Source organism: Martes martes (assembly GCF_963455335.1).
Source record: "Martes martes genome assembly, chromosome: 7".
Taxonomy (NCBI): domain Eukaryota; kingdom Metazoa; phylum Chordata; class Mammalia; order Carnivora; family Mustelidae; genus Martes; species Martes martes.
In genome coordinates, this window is record NC_137894.1 from 48,158,092 (window position 1) to 48,183,413 (window position 25,322).

General features: G+C 52.5%; 1 protein-coding gene across 2 annotated transcripts; it reads right to left on the reverse strand.

Annotated features, from left to right (window-relative positions):
- Positions 1-1,954: 1,954 nt before the first annotated feature.
- On the reverse strand, positions 1,955-24,295 carry CLN6 (CLN6 transmembrane ER protein). Of its 2 annotated transcripts, XM_080808519.1 has the most exons (7): positions 24,127-24,295; positions 15,443-15,557; positions 9,725-9,823; positions 8,463-8,651; positions 8,066-8,121; positions 6,393-6,515; positions 1,955-4,610 (listed from the first exon to the last, which is right to left on the reverse strand). In XM_080808519.1, exons 1-7 carry the CDS (start codon positions 24,210-24,212, stop codon positions 4,340-4,342), a joined length of 939 nt encoding a protein of 312 aa, XP_080664645.1. In that variant the 5' UTR covers positions 24,213-24,295; the 3' UTR covers positions 1,955-4,339. The 2 variants fall into 2 exon arrangements, with proteins under 2 accessions (XP_080664645.1, XP_080664646.1); XM_080808520.1 differs by lacking the exon at positions 8,066-8,121 and having other exon boundaries at positions 24,127-24,272.
- Between the last annotated feature and the right edge of the window lie 1,027 nt (positions 24,296-25,322).

The following is a 25,322-nucleotide window of genomic DNA, read 5'->3' on the forward strand; positions in this document are numbered from 1 at the left end:
ACCCTCTGGGCCGGAGAGGACCCCTCCCATGATGGCACAGCCAAGCAATGGGGAGCGCCCCCACTGCCAAGGCCTCGGGATGCCCTCTGGAGAAGGGGCCCAGGCTCCGTGCTCTTGGGCTGGAGTCCAGTCCTTCCCTCAGGTCCATTTGCTGAGTAACCTTGGCGTATCGTTTCACTGCACTGTGCCTCAGTTTCTGCACCCAGCCTCATCACAGGGCTGTTGAGAGAATCAAAGGGCCAGCACACAGTCGGTTCACCCCTTCCTTCCTTCCGGACACCCTGAGGGTAGCAGTGGGGTGGGTGCGTGCACTGGGGTTCCAGGCCCCACAGTTGAGCTATCCCGCCAGGGAGGCCTCTTAGATGACTTTCCCCAGCCAGAAGGGCTCCTCTTCTTCATTTCCCTCTTCTGCTCCCCATAGGCGCCTCCCCCCCCCACCCCCCGCAGAAGCTGCTGACTATCCCCATGTCCTTGCCCCGGAAGTGGGGTGGTTCCCTGGGGCTGCGCACTGGGCACAGCTGGGTCTCACCCTGGCTCTCCTCCATAGCTGTTGGCTCTGTCTGTGGGGCTCCAACTCCAGGGCACCCCCCGCCTTGTCAGGATTGCCGTGGAGGGCTGAACAGGCTGTGTTCTGCACAAGGGCCCCCCGCCCAGGGGACGCCTGGGATCTGGTGAGTGGCTGCGCGTGCCTGCAGGAAGGGGGCCCTCTTGCTAATGTGTACAACGCGGACAGGGGGGCCTGCCCTTGGTCTGTTCTCCCTCCCTCCTCTCCTGACCGCCTCCGCATGGAAGATTTTCTGTTCTCCAAAATGGTGTCTCCTGAGTCACCTCTTCACATCTGTTTCTAGACCCAGAGAATTTCAGCTGGAGGATTTGACTCCTCTCTGTTGGGGGACACAGGAGGCGGGACAGGAGGGAGCTTCTGCTGGCAGCCTTGTGGGGAGAAGTGAGGCAACGTCAGGCAGGGCCTTGGAGGCCGGCGGTGGGGGGGGGCAGGGGGTAGGGGGGCAGAGCTGAGGCTTGTGGGGAGGCCCCCAGGGGGGGCCAGGCTAGAGTGCTGGCTCGGAATCACCCTGTGTTTGGGATGGAGCTCATGGGGGAGACAAGGTATTTTCTCGGTTGGCTCCACGAGGGGTCGCTACAAAAATCCATGGAGCTGTGAACTTCACTGCGTCGTGTGTCTGCTACACTTCAGCTCAACGTGAAAAACAGAAAGCCCCTCCAATACCGCCTGGGACCAAGACTTCGTTCCCCTGAAGGGCCCGATCACCAGTTTCTTTTTTTTTTTTTTTAAGATTTTATTTATTTATTTATTTAATTGTCAGAAAGAGAGAGAGAGAAAGCACACAAGCAGGCAGAGAGGCAGGCAGAGAAGGAGAGAGAGGCAAGCTCCCTGCTGAGCAAGGAGCCCGATGCGGGACTCGATCCCAGGACCCTGGGATCATGACCTGAACCGAAGGCAGCGGCTTAACCCACTGAGCCACCCAGGCGTCCCCCATCACCAGTTTCTGATGTGGCCATTAGAATGGGACAAAAATTTGTATTTTCTTCTGCCATCCCAATGCTGCCAGTCAGGGCCACACTTTGAGAACCACTGGCCTCCAGTCAGTGAGGTGGAGTGAAGCCAGGCTGCAGTTAAGAAGTATTTCTAGGGAGGGGCGCCTGGGTGGCTCAGTGGGTTACATCTTCTGCCTTCGGCTCGGTTCATGATCCCAGGGTCCTGGGATGGAGCCCCACATCGGGCTCTCTGCTCAGCAGGGAACCTGCTTCCTCCCCTCTCTCTCTGCCTGCCTCTCTGCCTATTTGTGATCTCTGTCAAATAAATTTAACAACAACAACAACAACAAAAAGTATTTCTAGGGAAATGTTTCCAGCAAACTGCCCAAAGAGATCCTGGTCAAGGGGGACATGAAATCATTCTAAACATTCACTTTCATACCTTTTTTTTAATGGTTTATTTTAGAGAGAGACGGAGACAGAGAGAGCACGCGAGCATGCCCTGGGGTGGGGCGAGGGGCAGGGAGACCCTGAAGCAGACTCTCAGCTAAGCGCAGAGCCCAATGCAGGGCTCCGCTTCATGACCCTGAGCTCGTGACCTGAGCCAGAACCAAGAGTTAGACACTTAACTGACTGAGCCCCCCCAGGTGCCCCTCATTCTAATTTTTTATTCACTTTTTTTTTCTGTTTTCTTATCAAGGACTGCCCTCCCCGCAAGTTGTATGAACTCCAGGCCCCACATGACCAGGCCTGTGCCTGCTCATAAGACACCCAGCAAGTCTTGCTGTGGAGAACCGGCCAGAGACATGGGTGGAAGGAGAAGTGTCCTCGAGGCAAGGAAGGGATCTGGTGAGATTGCTGGGCCAGTGGGGGCACAGCCTCTGACGATGCGAGCATCGAACATCTCCTGTCCAGCATGGCCCTTCCTGCACTGTCTGCTAACAGGAGCCCCTGCTAAGTCCCGGGAGCTGGGTGGTGAGTCTGAGATGCCGAGGGAGTAAGCGACTTGCCCAAGGCTCAGGGCCAACTTCCAACAAACCCGACTCCCCACCTCCCCCCAAAGGGCACCTTTCTCTGTTTTAGCCTCTGGAATGGGCTGACAGTGCAGCTGGGAGGCCTGAGGGGCCATCTCTGAGAGGCAGGCCTGGAGAGGCTCTCTCCTGGCTCCCCACTCCCCATATGCCCCAGACTTCTCTGAAGAGAGCTGGAACTGACTGGGAGAAAGCCCTTCTTGTCCCCCAACCCCAGCATCCCATGGGGTGGCACGGATGGCCAGTGGGCAGTGGTGGCGCCTGCTCTCAGCCACTGACAGGCCCCACACCAGCCACTTTCTCCCCTGCCCCAGGAACTCCCTCCTGCTGCCCAAATTCACACACAAAGCAAGCAGCAGCCACCAGCCAGATTGGGCTCCACACTGGTCTTTATTCACACCTCTCTCTGCCTGTGGGACCCGGGGCTGTGGACCTCTAAGGGGGCTGCTAAGGGACCCCAACATGAAAGGAGCATCTGAGGCACGGGGTTCCCTGAGAACACAGGAGGAGGCAGGGCCTGGGGAAGGCAAGGCAGGAGGCCCCCTGAGATCCACAAGCTCACCGAGCCAGCACTGGCTTGAAAATGAGACTGGTGCCGGCAGCTGTGTGGGCAGACCTGGCCCCAAGGCCTGGGGGGAAGATGGGCCCTTCATTCCCTACTGGGAATGAAGCTTACTTTTTCTGGAAGCAGGGCTGTGAGCAGAAGGCATGAGATTCAGGATGAGACAAGGTCTATGGGGGAGAGCCTCCAGATCCCCCTCCCAACATCCCCCAAAGGCCCCCTGCCCCTATAATGGGGCTCAGGACACACTGCAAGTGTTTGAGAATGCAGCGTTCAGCTGCAGCTCAGATCTCCTGGTCAGGGTGCCAGGAAAGGGTGCCATAGTTCTGGTGGGGAGCAGGGAGACAGCTTCTGGCAGAGGGAAACGGTGGTCAGGGAAGTGGGCTGGCCTCTGGCTCTCCAGGGTTGGGGCGGTGCAGCACTCCACGTGACGTGAGTTTGGGTGAGGATCCGCGGGGCACATACCCTTCCCGGAGTAGCAGAGGGCAGTGATAGGAGAGAACGATCCATCCATCCCAAGGCTGCCCCAACAACCAGCCCACAGACATACTTTGGGCCCTGGTCCCAGCTAGGGCAAAGGAGGCCCAGAGGAGGGATGTGCTTTGCTCAACAATATGCAGGAAGTTAACTTAACCTTTGTAATCTGGCCTCCAGGGTCAGGGCAGGTCTGAGGGGTGAGCCTGGTGGCAGAAGACAAGCCCAGTCCCCTCATGGCTGCTACCCCGCCTACCAGGCCTACCCAGCATGGCTACCAGAAGCCTCCCCAGGAAGACACCAGCCCTGAGCAGTAAGTGAGAGTGCCCCACTCCAGTCAGATGCACGAGAAGGCAGGGCCCAGACCTCGGCCTAGACACATGGCTTCAAACTATAGCCCAGCCTGAAAAGATCCAAACCAAAGAGAAACTTGATCCAAATAATTGCATATTACAATGAGGCACTCTGTACCTGTGTGTGTGCACGTGTGCGTGCACACACACACACAACCTGTCTTTGTGCACGTGTATCCTTACCAATGTTCTCAGTTACCAGTTACACATACATACACACACACACACACACACACACACACACACATCCCATCCATGTGCACAACGTGTATCCCTACCTGTGTTACAACTGCACACACATGGGCGGATACACACGTAGGCGCCCACACACACACACACGCACACATACACTCCCTGCTCAGACATGCTCTCTGGCCCATCTTCACTAGGCAGAGCACTGGTGAGTGGCTGGTGCCGGGGACTCAGCGTCGGCTGCTGACATGGAGGGTGTAGAAGGCCCAGGGCTCAGGGACATAGATGACACCCGGGTACTTCTTCCTGAGTACAGGGTCATTCCATAGCCAGGCGACCCACAGTGCCACAAGCAGGAGGGTGAGGGCGAAGGAATGGAAGAGGAAGAGGCCGTTGCTGTCCAGGAAGAGGCACTTGCGCTTCTGGTGCAGGACGAGGGCCAGCATGGCAAAGAAGGTGAAGATGAAGAGGATGAAGATCTGGCCCTCGGTGACCAGGTACCTGAAGAGGCCAGTGGGGGAGGTGAGGCCGGCGCTCTCTCTGCCTGGCCTCCCTCCCTGTACCCACATTCCAGGCTGCCCCTGGTCAGGCAGAGCAGCTCATCTCAGGCGAGGTGGAGGGAAGTGTACTACTTGGAGCCACAGCCCATAGGCTGCGTATTGATTTGGCTTGTACAGTGGCTATTTTTAAAAATGTTGAGTTTGTTACCAACATGTACATAACAGCAGAAAATGTGGATTTTTGGTTTCTTTGGTCACATCAGGCCTCTATTCCCACTCGACAACAACTGATTAGAGAAAGCAGCTGTCCCCTCTAGAAAGAGAATGGTTCTCTTTGCCACAGTCTCCACCATTCCCTATTGCCTTACTGGATGCCTGCTTGATGCCTTTCTGTTACTGGCTTGTTTGAGATTGGGAATGCAGCTGCAATTCACGGAGGCTGTCATTACTGTCTCCTTGACGGCTGGGACAGTCTCAGGTCTCCCAGGGTTCTCTGTAGCTCCTAAGGCAGTACCTAGCACATGGCCAGGAATCGAGTCACATTTGTTGGAGGGCTTCTGAGAGGCTGTCTGGTCCATGCCCCTGCCTCTAGAGAGAAACATGATGCTGACCCATTCCGTTCAAGGAATGACAGCTCTGCAACTCAGTGGCTGTGGGACCTTGGGGAATTTGCATGACATCCTGGAGCCTCTGTGTTCTTACTTAGAAAGGGGGAGTAAATGGCCCTATCTCTTGAGACATAAGACACTGACAAGAGCTGTGTACGCCTCTCACTTGGAAAGGTACGTTATTCAACAAATGGTTGCTGTTCCTACTGTGGTTGTCTCAGCACTAACGTGCTGCGCGTGTCAAACCACTTTCCTTCTTGCTGTGGTTGCCACTCCTTCTTCATCCTGTCCTCAGGGGCATACAGATTGGTCCTGGTCAACCCTCTCCACCCAGCCAGGGACAGACCCAGGAGCGGATCTAGGAAACTGGCCCTAGGAAAGAAGGCCCTTTTCATTTTAAGGCAAGCTTCCCATCAGAGAAGGGTCCAGTCCTTTCCCAATGCTCAGGGAAAGCCTGTCCCCAGGGCAGAAGTGACAGAGACGTAGGGCCTGGCTGAGGCTGAGTCCTCTGAAATGGGAGAAGAGCTCTGAAAGGCACAAAGAAACCAGGGACGCCTGGGTGGCTCAGTGGGTTAAGCCTCTGCCTTAGGCTCGGGTCATGATCCCAGGGTCCTGGGATCGAGCCCCATATTGGGCTCTCTGATCAGCAGGAAGCCTGCTTCCTTCTCTCTCTCTCTCTCTCTGCCTACTTGTGATCTCTGTCTGTCAAATAAATAAAATCTTAAAAAAAAAAAAAAAAAAAAAAAAAGAAACCAGGCAAGAAACTTCCCCCTTATCTGTCCTTGTCACCTTCATAGTACTTTATAGTTTATGAAGCCTTTTTTTCTCCTCCTAGATCCTCACCATCTCCTGAGAGGGAGACAAGCATGGGCTGTCCCAATGTCACAAAGGAGGAAACAGGCCCACAGGACTCGATGGGCTCGATATTACAGGTGGGCTCTACTGGGCTCCACAGTGGCACTGGGGTTCCAGGAGGTAGGGCAGAGGAGCATGAGAATGGAGAGGAGCACTCAGGCCTGGCTTCCTGGTGACAGAGAGGCTACCACAAAGCACTGTCGCCATCCCCACTAGACCCAGGCGGAAGCAGGAGCCCAGAGCGGGACTGTGGTCAAGAGGACTTTTTTACCACCCGGTTCCCTGAGTGCCCCCCCGCCCCAGGTCCAAGGTCCACTCACCAATAGTACAGGCCACTGGGCATCACCAGGAGCACGGCCACCCCTGGCATTGAACTCTCGGCTTTGGTGGGAGTGAAACAACCACTGAAGTACATGAAGAGGATGAGGAAGAAGGGGATGTACCTGCAACAGGGAGGCCGGGGCCTCAGAGGCCTGCCCAGCTGCCCCGTCGCCCCTCCACCCAGCCCTCCTCCCCACCTGTCCTTGCACCATTCCATGCAGGCCACATCATGGTTTACCAAACGCCTGGTTTAGGCCCGGGCACTCATCCCCACCAGACTTCCCGTGCTGGGGGCCCTGGGGGCGGGTGTGCAGGAAGGAAGCAGGAAGATGAGGCCTGCTCCCTGGCATATACAAATCAGAGGCTCACAGGCCGTGGTGTGGGGAGGACCCTCCCACACGGCCCTGACCCCCTCACTCTACGTGGGTGTGTGTGTAGGGGGTGCCTCTGTCTCATGCTGGCACTCCGCACGCCCAGAAGAAGTATACCCAGCAGGGCTGAGGAGGGAGAGCCTCCAGGCCCAGGTAAAAAAAAAAAAAAAGAAAGAACCATACCTGCTGGGGTCCTCCAAGGGGCTCTGTGAAGCCCCCTCACCCATACACAACCCAGCGCCTCACCCCTTCCCCACACACAGCATCTTACCCAAAAGTACCAGCCTCTCCTCTCCACACAGGATGCCTCTCCCACACCCCCTTCTCTCAGCTACCTTGTGTCCCCCTCCCACAGCCCCCATTTGCTCCCAGCCCACCCTCTCTTCCCTTCCCAAACATCTCTGGGCAAAGGCCTGTCCAGGGCCCCTGGACTCACTGCCAAGAGGACCAACTTTGCCTGTTTTAAGTGGATCCTGGAGGGCCACCTGGGGGCTCAGTCAGTTGAGCATCTGCCTTTGGCTCAGGTCATGATCCCAGGATCCTGGGATCAAGCCTTGCATTGGGCTCTCTGCTCAGCGGGAAGCCTGCTTCTCCCTCTCCCACTCCCCCTGGTTCTGTTCCCTCTCTTGCTGTCTGTCAAATAAATAAAATCTTAAAAAAATAAAAAATAATAAACGGATCCTGGAAACACGACTGTAGGCCTGGTATGACAGGAGCCAGCCACCTCACTCAAGGGTGAGGCTACGGGGTGCAGAGCTTGCTGGCTGTTCCCCCACACCCCCCCAAACCCTCTCACTGGCCCCAGCTCCTCCTGTAAGGTGTGGGGCAGAACAGACAGCTGTGGGCGGCTGGGGCCCTGGCTCTCCCGCGGCTGCGCACAGCTGGGAGGTTTCCGCTGCCTTTGGGGTGAAGGGGGCCCCTCCCAGGAGTTTCAGAAGCAGGGCAGACAGCCCCTCCCCCTATTAATCCAGTTGGCCCTCCTCGGCTTCATCCCGACCTCCACTCCCAAAGACCACTTCCTGACCCGGTGCGGGACCCCCCCTCGGTGCCCACCCGCACCCCACGGCAGCGAGAGGGGCGGGACCTAGCCTGAGCCGCGCCCCTCCCCCGCAGACTCCAGCAGGGCCCGGGAGGGACAGCCGCTTGCTGCCCTCTAGTGGCCGCCGCGGGCACCGCCGCGCTGGGACGAGGAGGGCCTGGCACTCCGCACCCAGAGGCTCGTGCAGTGTCCTCTGGGGCCGGACCCGGGGCCCCTGGGGAGACAGCCCCACTGGCGCTGCCTACCTGGCCCTGACACTCACCACATGGAGTGGCCCAGGTACTCGTCGTAGTAGTAGAGCAGCTCGAAGGAGTCGATCTGAGGGTGGTGGGCACGGCAGGTGAGAGCAGCAGGTGCGTCAGGGCGGGTGCTGGGGCCCACGGGGCCCACCCTTGCCCGGGCCCAGCCCTTCCCCCAGCAGCCCTCATGCCCCACCCTCAGTCTTGCCCTCTACTAGAGGGCGCCCGGGTGGCAGCCAGTCAGGGGCCCCTTCCTGAACTGTCAGAGGCATCACAGCTCAGCAGGTACAGTGCCCTCCCCTAGCAGAATGCTTAGTGGGTCAGGCGCAGTGACGGCTGGGGGCCAGCTCTCTGGCCTCCGGGACAGACTGTGCCAACAAGGCTTTACATGCGGGGTTTGGGGGAGGGGGGGTGGCTCACCAGCGTCTCTGGCTTGAGATTCCTGATGATGGGATTCTCCCTGACGGACAGGTGGTGCTGGTAGCCGCTGAAGAGCAAGCGGTGGTTCACGGAGTCGCCCACCAGGTGGATGCTGGCGCCCATGACGAAGGTGATGATGCTGAGGTAGATCATGGCGCGTGGCAGCGTGCGAGGGGACCGCTCCATGAGCTGGGGTCAGAGGGGCACCGGAGAGCGTGACTCAGCCTCCACCACAACAGGAAACAGCCCCTGGTCCCTCCCCCATGCCTGGGGTCGGATGGATGCCACCGCTGAAGAGTCACTCGGGAACTGGGTCCCTGCAGCAGGCTGAGCCAGCCTCCACAGTCTCCTAGGATCCCCGTGAAGCCAGCATGAGTTGGGAACCAGCACCCCCGTTCCTCAGAGAGCACCCCCAGCCACAGAGGGACGAGCTGACTGCCCAAGGTCGCACACTGACCCTGTGCTGGCAGTGACAGCCAGGCCTTCAGCACAGGCACCCAGGCCTGGCCCTCTCCCCACTCCCAGCTGGGCCTCTGGATGGCTGGGCTGGTTCAGCGCTGCAGGACCCTCTCATTTCGGAGCCACTGGTCCATGGTAAACACCAAGAAAATGTCAGGGAAGTGGGGTGGGGTGGGGAGGATGCTTTGGAAAGGACACTTTAACTTACGACTCCTCTGAATTCTAATTTTATACCCTTCTTACTTTTGGTGATTAGACACATTTTTCTAGAAACAAAATGATGGGGATGGTAGGTGGCGATAGTTGTTTTAAGAGCCCTTATTTGGACCTGCAAAGCCAGCAGCCCGGGCTAGCTCTGTGCTCCCAGGGTCATCTCCAAGTCCCGGATCCCCAGGCCAGAGTAGAGGTCACCTCTGTTGCTGCCACCTGGACCCTACCTGCCTTCCTGACTTCTCCCCAGATAACCAACCCACTCACTCCCTCTGCCTCAGCCTCCCCAAATGTAGTTTCACAGCACGACCCTGTCTTCAGGTCCTTTTGCTTGACCACCTCTCCTACATCATCCCCTGGCACACAAAGCTGAAGCCCAAATCAAACATCCCTCCTTGGGGAGGGCTTCTCCATCCCTCCTGGCCAGGCCTTTGGTGTGTCCCTTCATCACAGCCTTTACCCCCCAAGCTGGGGCAGGGTAGGCCTGCTGCCATATCTGCTTCCATGACTCCCAGGGCTTGGCACCAGCTTCCTGCCAGAGAAGGAGGAAGGAATGAGGGTGGGAAGGGAGGGCAGGGAGCTGGGTACTGTACCTTGAGCAGGAGGAAGGGCGTGATAATGTTGTAGGCCATGTGGAAGTAGTCCCCCACGCTGGGCTTGTTGAGTGGAAACCATTCGAGAGGGAACACCAGCTGGGGAGCAAAGGGAGGAATGGTGTTCACCCAGGCAGAGCCCCACAAGGCCCTCAGGGAGTCAGCCCCCACCTCCTCCACACACACTTAACTCTTTTTGTGATCTATGGGGATCCTCTGGGCAGCCCTGGGGTACCCAGACAGAGAAACTGAGTCCCAAAGAAGGTAAATGGACATGTCCCCAGGCACACTAGTAGATGCAAATCCAGGGCCTGACTCTGGGCCCCACCCCCAATGGGTACTAAATAAATGTCCCTGGGTACTGGTCTGGGAGCTGGAGGCTGATCTGGGACTTCATGGTGACCCCTCGCAAATCCTTCTTTTCTACAGGCCTTGGTTTCCCCATCTGCAACATAAGAGATATGACCTAGGTGGTCTCCTTGGGCCCTCAGGGGTCTGACAGTTCAGGTCCTATGATGATGAAAAGGTCTCCTGACCACGAGGCCCCATGCTGTATGCACTGAGCAGATGGACTGCAGGCGAACTGCTTCCAAATCAGGTCAAAAGCATACATTAGGAAACAAGGAGAAAGTAAGTGAGTCCTACAGAGTAGCTTCAGTTCTTTCTTTCTTACCTTCCCTGAGATAGGAGGCAGGCCAGGGGCAGTTCCTCTGCCTGGGAAGCCCTCTCTTACTGGTCTGCCCCAGTGAGTCCTGGCCTTGTCAGGGTCAGTGTGAAAACCCCTGTGCAAAGTCGAAACATGTTATGACCCCCAAAACTACACTTCCAGGATCTGTTCATTGAGAACACAGTCAAGGACTACAAGTTTCAATCCAAATTATAAATGTTTATCTCTTTTAACTCAGAAATGCCATGCTGGGTGCCTGGGTGGCTCAGTGGGTTAAAGCCTCTGCCTTCTGCTCAGGTCATGATCCCAGGGTCCTAGGATCGAGCCCTACATTGGGCTCTCTGCTCAGCGGGGAGCCCGCTTCCCTTCCTCTCTCTCTGCCTGCCTCTCCGCCTACTTGTGATCTCTGTCAAATAAATAAATAAAATCTTAAAAAAAAAAAATGCCATGCTTGTTAAAACTAACCTGCACATATAAAAGTCCCAAGACACAAGGTCTGTTCCTCTCTTTCTTTCTGACTCGGTGTGTATCTCTGTATCTTCATCTATATCAAGATAGATATGTTGGATATATATACCACATCTTCTTTATCCATCCATTTATTGATGGACACTTAGGGTGTTTCCATCATTGGGCTATTGTAAATAGCGGGGTACATACCTTTTTGAATTGGGGTTTTCATTTTCTTTGGGTAAATAACCAGTAATGGAATTACTGGATTGTATGGTATTTCTATTTTTAATTTTTTTAGGAAACTCCATACCGTTTTCCCCAGTGGCTACACCAATTTGCATTCCTACCAACAACACATGAGGGTTCCCTTTTCATCCCATCCTTGCCAATACATTACTCAGCCATAAAAAGAATCTTCCCATTTGCAACAATATGGATGGACCTAGAGGGTATTATGCTAAGTGAAATAAGTCAGAGAAAGAAAAATGCGATGTGATTTCACTTATATATGGTATTAAAAAAACCACAAATTTCAATGAACAAACAAACACAGAAACAGAATCATAAATACAGAGAACAAACTGGTGATTGCCAGAGGGGAGGAAATTGGGGGATGGGCAAAACAGGTGAGGGGACTAGGAAGCACAAACTTCCAGTTATCAAATACATAAGCCACGGGGCTGAAAAGTACAGCATGAGGAACAGAGTCAGTAGTGCTGTAATGGTGCAGTACGGTGCCCACAATTATTGTGGCGAGCACGGCATGATGTACAGAACTGTCAGGTCACTGTGTTGCACACCTGAAACTAATATAACACTGTATGTCGATTATACTTAAATTTCTTTAAAAAAGATACATACGATGGCTGAAATACTCTTTGTGATAGCAAAATACTAAGGACAGGCTAACTCTTCAACTAACGAGGACAAGCTCAATACATCACAGGGCATCTTTGCTACAGCAGGTGAAGTAGCCATTATCAGAAATGACACCTGATAGCTACCAACATGGGAAGACAGCCATCGTGTATTCTAAGGTAAAGCTAGCAAGTTGTAGAGCAAGGCATAAAGTAAGATCTCATTTCTGTTAGAAAAGGAAAAAGAATATATGTTTGCAGAAGCAGAGAAAGGGGCAGGTGCCTCTGGCCCAAACCGTCAGGGGTGGGCCTGGAAAGGGAGACTCTAACACTTCCGCATACACCCAGGCATTACTGACTTGTTACAACCACTACATACTACTTTTATAACTTGTACGAGTTTGGTTTTCATTATTACAGATTCGGGAATGTCGTGCCTACATTTCAAAAGCTCCAGTGCAGGGGCGCCTGGGTGGTTCAGTGGGTTAAGCCACTACCTTCGGCTCAGGTCATGATCCCAGAGTCCTGGGATCAAGCCCCGCATTGGGCTCTCTGCTCAGCAGGGAGCCTGCTTCCTCCCTCTCTCTGCCTGCCTCTCTGCCTACTATGTGATCTCTGTCTGTCAATTTAAATAAAATCTGTTAAAAAAAAATTGGTTAAAAAAAAAAAAAAGCTCCAGTGTATATATGGGCTTCTCAAATGTATACTCTCCTAAAAAGTCCACTGAGGTTGCTGGGCAGGCTAGGGAAGGGACTTGCCCTGCAGGAGACCACCATGGCCAGCTGTGGCTGAGTCCTAAGGAGTGAGAGCAGGGGATAGCCATGAGCCCACTCCAGGCCTCATTTTCCCCTCTCCATAGCATCAGTGTGATGGGCAGCTCCTTTGGCCCCCAATCTGTGGTACTTCACACCGGAACGGGGCTGGGAGCCGCCAGGCCAACCAGCCTCCTTACAGATGAGAGAACCAAAGGCCAGCAGACAGTGACTTGCCTAAAAGCACCCGCAGAGGTAACCAGGTACCCTGACTCCTGGTTCTGTTTCTTTTCTTTCTCCCACACTTAAACAGCACGTAAGCCTTACAGAGTCTGCAGGAAGGAGAAACAGCATCCACCCCAAACCCACAGTGCAGCCAGAATGGTTTTAAAAATTTTTTCTAAATATTTCTTTATTTGAGAGACTGAGAGAGAGAGAGACAGCGCACACAAGAATGAGCTGGGGGAGGGAGAGAATCCCAAGCAGACTCTGAGCTGTGATGTGGGGCTCGATCCCAGGACCCCGAGATCCTGTCCTGAGCCAAAATCAAGAGTCAGCTGCCTAATGGACTGAGCAACCAGGTGCCCCAGAAGAGCTTTTCGTAATCCCCTTCCAGTCTCTGACCCATGTGTACAAGGTGTTGAGACTGTCACTGACCTGCAGTCAGGTGGTATGCACACCACTGCCACACCTCTCCTCTCCTAGAGCAACCTGGGTCGTTGGCTGCTCTAGGGCACTTAGGGCTGCTCTAGGGCACCTAGGATTCCTGTGTCACGGCCAGATAATGTTTTCTATACCAGATACCAAAAGCTGTTCTACTCAGTCCCTACCGCTGAAGTAGGTACTGAAGTCATGTCCAAGGTAAGCAACACTGCAGTACAGAGGCTATTGTCTTCTTGCTCCTTACACCTTCAGGGCAGATTCTTGGAAGGGGTCTTACTGGGTCAGGAGGGATGAACATCTTAGGGTTCTGGATATATCCATGACAGGAAGGGGGTAGGCTCTGGGGCTGGATAACTATATGCTGATGCTGGCTCTTCCACGTGCTACTTGGGTGACCCTGAGCCAATGAGCCAGTGACTTGCCCTCTCTATCCTGAGTCTTCCCGTCTATAAAATTGAGATTAGTAAGAGGGCTGAGCTGTTGAGTGGAAACGTTTAAACACATACAGAATGTTCAGTATGTTTAAACACATACAGAGCTTAGGACAGAATGAACACTCAGTGTGCGTTAACCACAATTTCTACTTTCCCATTATTATTATTATGATGATCTTTGTTCCTTCAATAAAAGTGCATTGAGGGGTGCCTGGGTGGCTCAGTTGGTTAAGAGTCTGACTCTTGATTTCAGCTCTGGTCATGATCTCAGGCTCCTCAGATCGGCTCTGCATCAGGCTCCATACTCAGCAAGGAGTCTACTTAAGATTCTCTCTCTCCCAAAGGGGAACCCTCCTACACTGTTGGCGGGAATGCAAGCTGGTACAGCCACCTGGAAAACAGCATGGAGGTTCCCCAAAAAGTTGAAAATAGAGCTACCCTACGACCCAGCAATTGCACTACTGGGTATTTACCCTAAAGATACAAATGTAGTGACCCAAAGGGGCACGTGCACCCGAATGTTTATAGCAGCAATGTCCACAATAGCCAAACTATGATGTTCATCAACAGATGAATGGATAAAGAAGATGTGGTGTATATATATGGAATACTATGCAGCCACCAAAGGAAATGAAATCTTGCCATTTGTGACAACGTAGATGGAACTAGATGGTATTATGCTGAGCGAAATAAGTCAATCAGAGAAAGACACTGTCACAGGATCTCACTGATACGAGGAATTTGAGAAACAAGACAGAGGATCATAGGGGAAGGGAGGGAAAAATAAAACAAGATGGGACTGGGGAGGGAGACAAACCATAAGAGACTCTTAATCTCAGGAAACAAACTGAGGGTTGCTGGGGGGAGCAGTGGGGGAGGGATAGGGTGGCTGGCTGATGGACATGGGGGAGGGTATGTGTTGTGGTGAGTCCTGTGAATTGTGTAAGACTGATGAATCACAGACCTGTACCCCTGAAATAAATAATACACTATATGTTAATAAAAAAAAAAAAGAAGGAAAAAAAAGATTCTCTTTTTCCCTCTGCCCCTCCCCCACTCATGCATGCACACCAGTGCACTCTCTCTCTAAAATAAATAAATCTTAAAAGAAATAATAAAAATAAAAATCCAGGAAGCACTTATGCTAGGCACTGTTCTAGGTGCCTAGGTGTCATCTTGACAAACTGCTTTCCAAAAGGGCTTTGTTAATTTGCTTATCACTAGCAGGTGCAAGATGTCTGTTCCAGTGTTGGATATGGTTATTGTCAACACACGTACACACAAATTAACAACTTGGTTCATGGTGGTGCCTCATTCAATTTGTTCACATTCTGTTACCTATTTATCTATCTATGTATGTCCTTATTACAAGCCAGGGACTTGCGTGCTCTTCCAGTATTAACCTCTCTGGAGGCCACTACTGTCCACTGATGCATGGAGTATCCTGGAGGGAAGCGGATGGTAGCATGAGATAGCACTAAGACTTACCTGAGGCTCAGAGTCACACATAACATGCAAGATCAGCCTATACTCTTTACCTCCAGAAAAATATTATACCAAGGCCGTGGGGATGCTCTGCTTTCTTTCCCATACCCCATGGTATGACTTGGTGATTTGGTTAAACCTGGATCTAGGGCGTTGGGGTGGGGAGTGTACAGCATTCCTGTTTAGAGCCACCAGTTCCCCTGTGAGAGTCAGGGCACAATATGACTATGCAGGCTCCCAGGACCCCCACTTGCTGACACAGTCACAGAGCTAAGGACATGTAAGCATCCAGGCCTATTCTTGCAGTTTACTATAGGGAAAGTGACTTGTCTAAGGTCACTTGGCTAATTCAAGTCACACTGTGTCCTCACTGCTGACAGGGGCTCTGTCCGTGGCTTCACACTCACCATGACAATGGGGCGGCCAAAGTCCAGAATCCAGTTCTGCAGGGTGAAGTAGAACCAGAGGTCAAGGTGGAAGGGAGCTGTGCCAGCAGCTTCGTCAGCCTTGACAGCACTGTGCCTGGGAAGGAACCAGACAATAGGGGTCAGCTCTTCTCTCCTCCCATGAGAATCTTCCCCCTGAGATGAGCCACAGAGAGGTATGGGGATTGGAGGGCAGGAGGATTAATTTCTAGGAAGAGTTTTGTTGGAAATACTGGCTCCGAGGCCAAGGGGAACGTGTCCTGGGAATGGACTCTGGCTGCCCTGATGTTAGCTTAGCTTCTCTGTGATTCAGGAAACTGCCAAACCAGTATGGGGCATTCTCACCTACAGAATGACCGGGAAAGGAAATGGGTCAAAGGATGCAGTGTGGGTTAAGAATGGGAATCATGATGACGGATGACAGCAGTGAGCCTGTATCGAACACTTTACTACAGTCCAGGAACATGGCATGCATTTTCTCATTTAACTCTTTTCATCCTCACAGAAATCCTTGGAGGTTGGAATATTACCCCCATTTCACACAGCCAAATATTTAAGCCTAAATGATTAGGCTCCATAGCTTATACTTTTAACCTCTCTGCCAACATCACGTCCACAGTGATTGGGCCACCAGATGGGCATGTGACCTGAGCTGAACCAGTCAGAGCCCTCTAGTCAGATCAGCCTTACAGACCACAGACTGGGATCAACGGGCCCTTTCCCTCAGTTCCTGAACGAGGAGGAAGTAAGAACGGGGCTGCTGGTGTTACTCTTCTCACTAACCCACAGTGCAACGAGCCAGCAGGGGACAAGCTAATGCAAGAGACACAGCAAGAAGCGGAATGCCATCTGACAACACGTCTTTGGATGCCTGTCCCTCCTGCAAAGCAACTGTTAGCCAACTGCTTTTCACAGAGGAGCTGAAGTTCAAAGGCCAGTGCACATGCCACTTCTTCCAGGAAGGCTTCCCTGATGAAGCATTTCCCAAAGCCCCACCCCACAGGGGTGCATCATCTCTAACTCTCAGTCTAGCCATGACGTCATGAGCCTGGAGTTTTGCTTTTACCCAGCCCCTCAAGAAGATGAGTGACTTTTAAGGTTCTCTCAACTCACACACTCATCACAGTCCAAATCCTCTTTACAATGTCCTAACACATCTTGCATGCCTCCAGCAACAAGCAGCCTCCTACTTCCTAAGATGATTGAAGTATGAGTTTTATTGTTCTCTCTGTGCCAAGCACAGAGCTGTGTGAGTGGCCCATGTTACCCAGAGTTCTCAGCTCAGCTCCTGGTTTATGCTTAGCGATTACTGGCTAATTTAGAACCATCCCAAGGGGCGCCTGGGTGGCTCATGTGTTAGGCATCTGCCTTCGGCTTGGGTTGTGATCCCAGAGTTCTGGGACTGAGCCCCACATCAGGCTCCCCACTCAGAGGGAAGCTTGCTTCTCCCTCTCCCACTCCTCTTGCTTGTGTTCCCTCTCTCTGTGTCTCTCTATCAAATTAATAAATAAAATCTTTTAATTAAAAAAAGGGGGGCACCTGGTTGGCTCACTCAGTTGAGCATCTGCCTTCAACTCAGGTCATGTTCCCAGGGTCCTGGGATAGAGTCCCACAGGGACTTGGTGGGGAGCCTGCTTCTCCCTCTCCCTCTGCTGCTCCCCCTGCTTGTGCTCTCTCTCTCTCTCAAATAAATAAAATCTTTTAAAAAATAAAAATTAAAAAAAAAATTAAACCATCTCAATTACCAGTCATTCATTCTTTTTACTGGCAGATATTAGCTGAGAGGCGACATGAAGGTCTTCCTCTTCTCAGGGCTACTGTTGCTTCTGTAATCCTTTTTGGCCAATCGAAGAATGGCCCACAGGGGGCCAGTAGAGCAGCCCAGGGCAAGCTCCTGGGGAGAGGGTGTGGGGGGGGGGGAGGGGGGTTCTCATCATCCTCTGATGGCAGGCAAGATGGGGTGGGTGGGGTGGGCCTTTCTTGGGTCAACTAAGCCTTCCTGTCCCTTCTACTTGGTGCCGTGCTCCCCCCCGCCACTGAGTATTGTGTGCTGTGCTCAGAGCTTCCCCTGCATCATCTCACCGAATGTTCGCAGCAATACCAGGAGGTCGGTCCCCTCTTGTGTGATGGATGAGGGTACTGAGGCTTACAGGGGCTAAGTGCTTCAATCACCCACATAGTAAGGCTCTAAATCAACTACTCCTTTTGTCAGTCTATTTCCCACTCCATGATTCTAGTAAAAGATGATGTTTCCTTGGCCACAGGGAGTGCGGGCGACCTAAGCCAGCCCAGGAGGTTTTACCAACTAGAGTTGGTGGAAGGAGTGTCTTCCTTTCTGGGGTGCTTAGGATGCAAGTTCAGGGCTGCCTGTGGCCAAGGTACCAGCCTCAAAGGACAGTCAGGCGAGAACGAAGAAGCCTGCAGAGAAGACCAGGGGAAAGGAAGAGGAAAAGCCCTGAGAGTTCTGAGCAGCCCCCACGTAACGGGTTGGCCACAAGAGCTAACACATTCCTTTTTGCTAAGGGCGCTATACTGGCTTTATGTCACTTGCAACCCAGGGACCCTGAACAGCATAAATTCAAACCTATATGAACTCGAGAACTATGTTTCCTCTCCTGTATTATAATAAACTATGTGCCATATGAAGAGATCAAGACACAGAGGGTCAGTAAGGCCTGGGGTGGTAGGCAAGGCCTGCATGAAGGAAGACAGCCTGAAAGCATGGATGGGTGGATTTAAGAAGGCAGAAAAGCAGGAGAGTGGGATCGAAGGCCTGGGTGGAAGGGAGGAAGGTGCTGCATGGAGGTGAATGCCTGGGCTTATTAACAGAGAGGAAGGGAAGTGAGGGACTAGCTGGGCTTCAGAATGGGCAGATAGAAACTCACTGTCAGGACTGCTCTGAGATGGGTCTGAGCTGAGGGACTGTCTTAGAGGGTCCACCTGCCCTTCCCCTTAGTGACTGTCAATCAAGGCCTCAAAAAGCAGATGGTGAGGGCGCCTGGGTGGCTCGGTGGGTTAAAGCCTCTGCCTTCGGCTCAGGTCATGATCCCAGGGTTCTGGGATCGAGCCCCGCATCAGGCTCTCTGCTCAGCAGGGAGCCTGCTGAGAATAGATGAAAAGAACCATCCTCTCTCTCTCCACCTGCCTCTCTGCCTACTTGGGATCTCTATCTGTCAATTAAATAAATAAAATCTTAAAAAAAAAAAAAAGCAATGGTGAGAACCTCCAGTCCTGAAGAACTTGATAGGAGAAAGAGGATAACAACCCTCAGTGTTTTATTCTGGAAACCTCCAAACTGGACAAGGAGTAGGATGTTTGCTACAGAGGAGAAAAGTATTTTGAAAGCCTGGGGAAGCACTTAGATATGGGTCTCTGGAAGCTGTGGATACCTAGCATATACTAGGGGGTCAGTAACTGTTTCCTCCTCTACCTAAGGGGGCATCTAAGCTAATGGGGATCCCTGTCAGTAGTCCAGCCTGGCTTAGCAGTCAAGAAGAAAAAGGGCAGATACAGGGCATTCGACTTGGAAATCAAGACTGGTTAGCATCTGACTGGTTTTCTTCTGTTGGGACTGTGACCACAGGAGGCAGATTATGGAGGGTGAAGGCATCCTCTCCCCTAGTCCTTGTTCTTCGGATGAGCAACCTCAAGCCTGTCCCAAGTTCCTGACCACAGACTTCACATACTGGGCCCCCAGCCTGTGCCAGCTCTTGATCTCAGTCATCAGAAACTGCAGCTGAGAACACCAGTGAATGGCAGGTAACCCAAGACAAGGATGGCCTTCTCTCCCCTCCACAGCTTTACGAGTCTACCATATGGGGGGACCTGATACCATGACAGGTGGGGAATACATAACATACAGCTGAAATATTCAAAGCAGTCAGCATCTGCAAGATTGTCTGGCAGGAAAGGAAGGAGCCAGCCATGGTGGAGTCAAGCAGGGACCCATAAATGGGAACTACAGGAGGATTAATTTCGGTTCTACATAAAGAATGGTAAAATACCTGACACGATGGAAAGCCTGAACAAAAAAATGAGAAAATGAAGGCAAATAATAAGAGGGGGAAAGATAAGGCAATTAGAAACCCCAGGAAAAACAAAAAAAAAAAACAATATAAGACAGCATATGGCACTGTTAAACATTCCTCGGCTTTGTAGGGAATGTTCACATGGCTTGACTAATAAAAACACTGTATACTGACTTTCAAAGTTTAGAATCCATGCACACCCAAAACATGGAAGACAACTATGCCTAAAAACAGCAGGTAAATACCATTAACCTTGAGAACATGAGAGTAGAACTAAAGAGTACAGGCGTTAGAGGAAAGGGTAGGAAAAGTCAAATGTTAGGGTAGGGGACTATTACTCTCCTCTGAAAAAGGAATCAAGAGATAGCGCCCATACTTCCCGAGAAAGGAGATAGTGTATGCACGTTCCCTAAGGCTACAAAGGTTAACAGAAGTACTAAGAATAGTTTAAAAACTGAGAATAGATGAAAAGAACCATCTTGTAAAGATGAGGGAGGTAGAAGGGAGACAAATCTAACAGGAAATCAGCAAATATTATCTTAGAAGCTACAAATGATAAATCAAGGGGCACTTAAGTGGCTCAGCTGGTTAAGTGTCTGCCTTTGGCTCAGGTCATGATCCTGGGGTCCTGGGATCAAGCCCTGTATCAGGCTCCCTGCTCAGCGGGGAGGCTGCTTCACCCCCTCCCACTGCTGTTCCCTCTGATTGTCTCTCTCTCTCTGTCAAATAAATAAATAAATAAATAAAATCTTTTTAAAAAATGATAAATCAAGAAATGCCAGTTAAGCATAGCTTTTAAGAATATGGACTTCGCCAACGGGAAAAAGACAGTCTCTTCAACAAATGGTGTTAGGAAAATTGGACAGCCACATGCAGAAAAATGAAATTGGACCATTTCCTTACACCACATACAAAAATAGACTCAAAATGGATGGAAGACCTCAATGTGAGACAGGAATCCATCAAAATCCTTGAGGAGAACACAGGCAGCAACCTCTTCGACCTCAGCCACAACAACTTTTTCCTAGAAACATTGCCAAAGGCAAGGGAAGCAAGGGCAAAAATGAAGTACTGGGACTTCATCAAAATGAAAAGCTTTTACAAACAGCAAAGGAAATAGTCAACAAAACCGAAAGGCAACTAACAGAATGGGATAAAATATCTGCAAATGACATATCAGATAAAGGGCTAGTATCCAAAATCTATAAAGAACTTATCAAACTCAACATCCAAAGAACAAATAATCCAATCTCAAAATACAAAAAATACAAAATACAAAAAATACAAAATACAAAAAATGGGCAGAGGACATGAACAGACATTTCTGCAAAGAAGACATCCAGATGGCCAACAGACACATGAAAAAGTGCTCCACATCACTCGGCATCAGGGAAATACAAATCAAAACCACAATGAGATACCACCTCACACCAGTCAGAATGGCTAAAATTAACAAGTCAGGAAACGAAAGATGCTGGCGAGGATGTGGAGAAAGGGGAACCCTCCTACACTGTTGGTGGGAATGCAAGCTGGGGCATCCACTCTGGAAAACAGCATGGAGGTTCCCCCAAAAGTTGACAATAGAGCTACCCTACGACCCAGCAATTGCACTACTGGTAAGCACAGGGGAGCCATGGAAGGTTTTTGAGCAGGAGTGTGCTCAGAGTCAATTTTCTGCACTACATATACAAAGATACAAATGTAGGGATCTGAAGGGGCACGTGCACCCCAATGTTTAGAGCAGCAATGTCCACAATAGCCAAACTATGGAAAGAGCCTAGATGTCCATCAACAGATGAATGGATAAAGAAGATGTGGCGTATATATATAATGGAATACTATGCAGCCATCAAAAGAAACAAAATCTTATCATTTGCAATGACGTGGATGGAACTAGAGGGTATTATGCTGAGTGAAATAAGTCAATCAGAGAAAGACAATTATCATATGATCTCTCTGATATAAGGAATTTGAGAGGCAGTGTGGGGGGGATGTGGGGGGTACGGAAGGAAGAAACGAAACAAGATGGGATAAGGAGGGAGACAAACCATATGACTCTTAATCTCACAAAACAAACTCAGGGTTGCCGGGGGGAGGGGGGTACGGATGGGGTGGCCGGGTGATGGACATCGGGGAGGGTATGTGCTATGGTGAGTGCTGTGAAATGTGTAAGCCTGATGATTCACAGACCTGTACCCCTGGGGCAAATAACACACTATATGTTAATTTTTTTAAAAAAGGATATGGACTTCAGAGACCACCTAGGTTCACACCCTAGCTTTGCCACCAATCAGATCTTGAGCAAGTTCCTTAACCTCTCTTGGGCCTCAATGTTCTCATCTATAAAATGAGTGGTAACAGTAGATCCTATCTTAAGAGTTGTGGTTGAATTATTACATGCAAAACTTTAGAGTGGGCTCTGGTTCATGGAAAGTGTTACACAGTATTTGTTGATATTATTTAAAATACGAATTTAGGAGCACCTGGGTGGCTCAGTGAGTTAAAGCCTCTGCCTTCAGCTCGGGTCATGATCCCAGGGTCCTGGGATCGAGCCCCGCATCGGGTTCTCTGCTCAGCGGGGAGCCTGCTTCCTCCTCTCCCTCTGCCTGCCTCTCTGCCTACTTGCAATCTCTGTCAAATAAATAAATAAAAATCTTAAAAAAAATAAAACATGAATTTAATTCTAGTAGAAACGGCTAAGAGAGGCTACTGTGGTTATCTCTGGTGCCAGGGAAAGGTGGAACGGAGAACCACTGCTTTTTACTTTAAGCCCTTCTGTGCTATTTAACAATAGGCATGTATTACTTTGATAGCAATACAGAAACTATCAACAGAGCAGGCAGAAACCGGAATGGGCTACTTTGAAAGATAGCAAACACTGTGTCATTAGACGCGTGTAAGCAAAGCATGGATGCAGCAGAGGAAGTCCAAGCATCTTAGGAACCGGACAGGTTGATTCTACCCACCGTCTCAAGCAACAGTGATACTTAAAATGGTCCTACAGGTACGCTACAAGGGTGGTGGGGAAACCCTGGAAGTGAGTCAGTCCTTGTGCCACCCCCAGGGAGCACCCTGGCTGGTACTGAGCTCCTACAGGAGGAAAGAGGAACACTACTCCTCAGCAGCCCAAGTGGAACAGAAAAGAAGCCCTGGGTTTAGACCCTGGCTCTTGCCAGCAAATGATGTAACCTCTCTGGGACTCAAACACAAAACGTTTTTGCACATATACAAAGTATGTCTATGTTTCCACATACAAAACAGGAAAAAGATTGAGTCAGATACTGCATATGGAAGCCCCACATATGAGATAAAGTGGGATCATATCTGATACCCACAGATTGTTCTAAATCGGCCACCACCGTTCAGGGCAAAGACCCCCAACTTGAAGAGGATCCAGAACCGAGATGACCCTCGGTAGCAGGAGAAAGAGCTATCCCCACAGCCAAGTCTCTCAGACTTCTCCCCTCATACCAAATCATACCACAAACTTCCTAAAATTGACTCTGAGCACATTCCTGCTCAAAAACCTTCCATGGCTCCCCTGTGCTTACCAGAAAAAGGCTGCATTTTTTAACCTACCATTTAGGACTGAAACTAGGGTGAGGCAAGTGAGGCACACAGGGCTTAACATTTAAGTAGGCACAGGGTGCCTGAGAGTGAGCGTCTCCTTAAATGTCCTTAAAACTTGCACTCTAGGCCTTCACTCTAGTCCCAGCCCTGCTGCCAGGAAAGGCCCTTCCCAGTCAGTCCACTTCCCCTGGCCGCTGTACACCAGAAAGCTCCAGAACCACTGACCACTTGACTCCCCAAACTTTCCACCACCTCCTCCCCGGACTGGAAGAGCCTTTCCTCCGAGTCCCCTACTAAATACTCGGGGACTAAGCTCAAGTGCCACCTTCTCCACGAAACATTCCAAGATGACCTCTCAGCTTCTTCTGGCTTCACGTCGCCCACCCCTTTCATGCCTCCACAGCACGGGGCACACCGAAGATGCTTTCTGGCCTGTACAACAGGATGAAGGCTGAATGGAGGGAAAGACTAAAAGGTGGTTACCGAGCTTCTTCTGCCCCTCCTGGTCTCAACTACATAAACCTGTAACTTCTTCCCCTTAGTGAGAGAAGGGAACGGGCAGAACCAGTGAGAAAAGCCCTTCGTCGTTCTTTCTCGGGAAGGGAGCTTCCACACACTTCACTGTCTCCTGAATTTCCATTCTCACATTCTTGGGATAAGAAGCGAGCCTCCCCACTGACACCAGAATCCTATTCCGCTTGGAGGGACCCCAAGAGCTTGGTGGCGCCCGGGGCGTGCAAGTGCGTTGCGGGCAGTGTGCGCCGGGAACCTGGGGCACGCCTCCCCACCCCGAATTTCTTGGACCCCTAGACTAGTATCGTCAGAGGCTTGTCCCAAGCCGGACCAGGAGGCGGGGGCTGCCGAGCCTGCCTAGTCCGGGGGCGTCCCCAGGAAGAGAAGGCTGTGGAGACGCGGCCCAGGCGCCAGGGCGCAGCGAGTGCAGCGCAGAATATTCGGACTCCGGCGGCAATCCCCGGCCCACCCGGGGATCCTCCAACCCAGTCCCCGCCGCCCGCCCCGCGTCACGTGGGGGCCGCGGCCTCGCTCCCCGCGCCGGCGCGCGCCCACCTGGCCTGCAGGAAGGAGGCGCCCGGCTGCGCGGCCGCGCCACCCGCAGCTCCCGGATGCTGCCGCCTCCGCGCCGCTGCCTCCATGGCTGCCCCGCCGGCGGCCCGGCTCTCGGCCCGCTTTCCGGGTTGCGGAAGCACTCTGTCGGCCCGGAGGCGGCGGCCAGCGCAGACACAGAGCAGGGGGCGGACCGGGGCGGACGGGGGCGTGCGTGCGAGGGAGCGCGCAGCCCGGGAAGCATGGGCGGGGGCGGGGCCGGTGCGGAGGAGGGGCGCGGGGGGGCGGGGTCGGCGCCGGCTGGGAGGAAGGGGAGGGGCGCGGGGAGGGGCGCGGGGAGGGGCGCGGGGAGGGGCGCGGGGAGGGGCGCGGGGAGGGGCGCGGGGAGGGGCGCGGGGAGGGGCGCGGGGAGGGGCGCGGGGAGGGGCGCGGGGAGGGGCGCGGGGAGGGGCGCGGGGAGGGGCGCGGGGAGGGGCGCGGGGAGGGGCGCGGGGAGGGGCGCGGGGAGGGGCGCGGGGAGGGGCGCGGGGAGGGGCGCGGGGAGGGGCGCGGGAGGGACCGGCGGAGCGGGGGAGGCGGAGCGCGCCCCTCCAGGGATTGAAGGGACTGCCTGGTACTGGCGTTCCCGCGGGGAGCGGGGCAGTGGCCTGCGCGCGCGACGCGTGTGGTGTGGCCCTGTGGGGGCTGGGCGTTGCTGGGGTCGCCGATGACGTCCGGGCGGGAAGCTTGGCCTTGGCTGGCTGAGGCCCGGATACTGGTGGAGCGGGGTTGGGGGGGCGGCATAGGTACCTGGGGTAAGACTCACTTGATCCAGATGCTAAGGCTGGATTTCCCTTGTCCTTGAGGACAGGGACAGGGGTGGGGGGGGGGGTTCTGTCCTCCCACCCTGAACTAGGCGCTTTCCTTTTTCAGATGGAAGATGTCGGTTCATAAAATGACACCTCTATGGCACTTGACGCTAGGAATTAAATAATGGGCGGGATTAGAGGGTAGGACAGAGAGGAGCAGAGAATTCTTTCCAAGTTGGGGTGGCCTGGAGTGGATTGATGCAAATTCTAATTATGGATTTGTCACTCTCTTGGACTTTGTGGCTTTGGAAAAGTCACTTGCTCTCTCTCCCTTCCAAACATGTATTAACTCCCTGCTGTGAGCAGCTCACCATGCCGACAAACCCAGCTCTAGTAAGGCCTACACTGGTG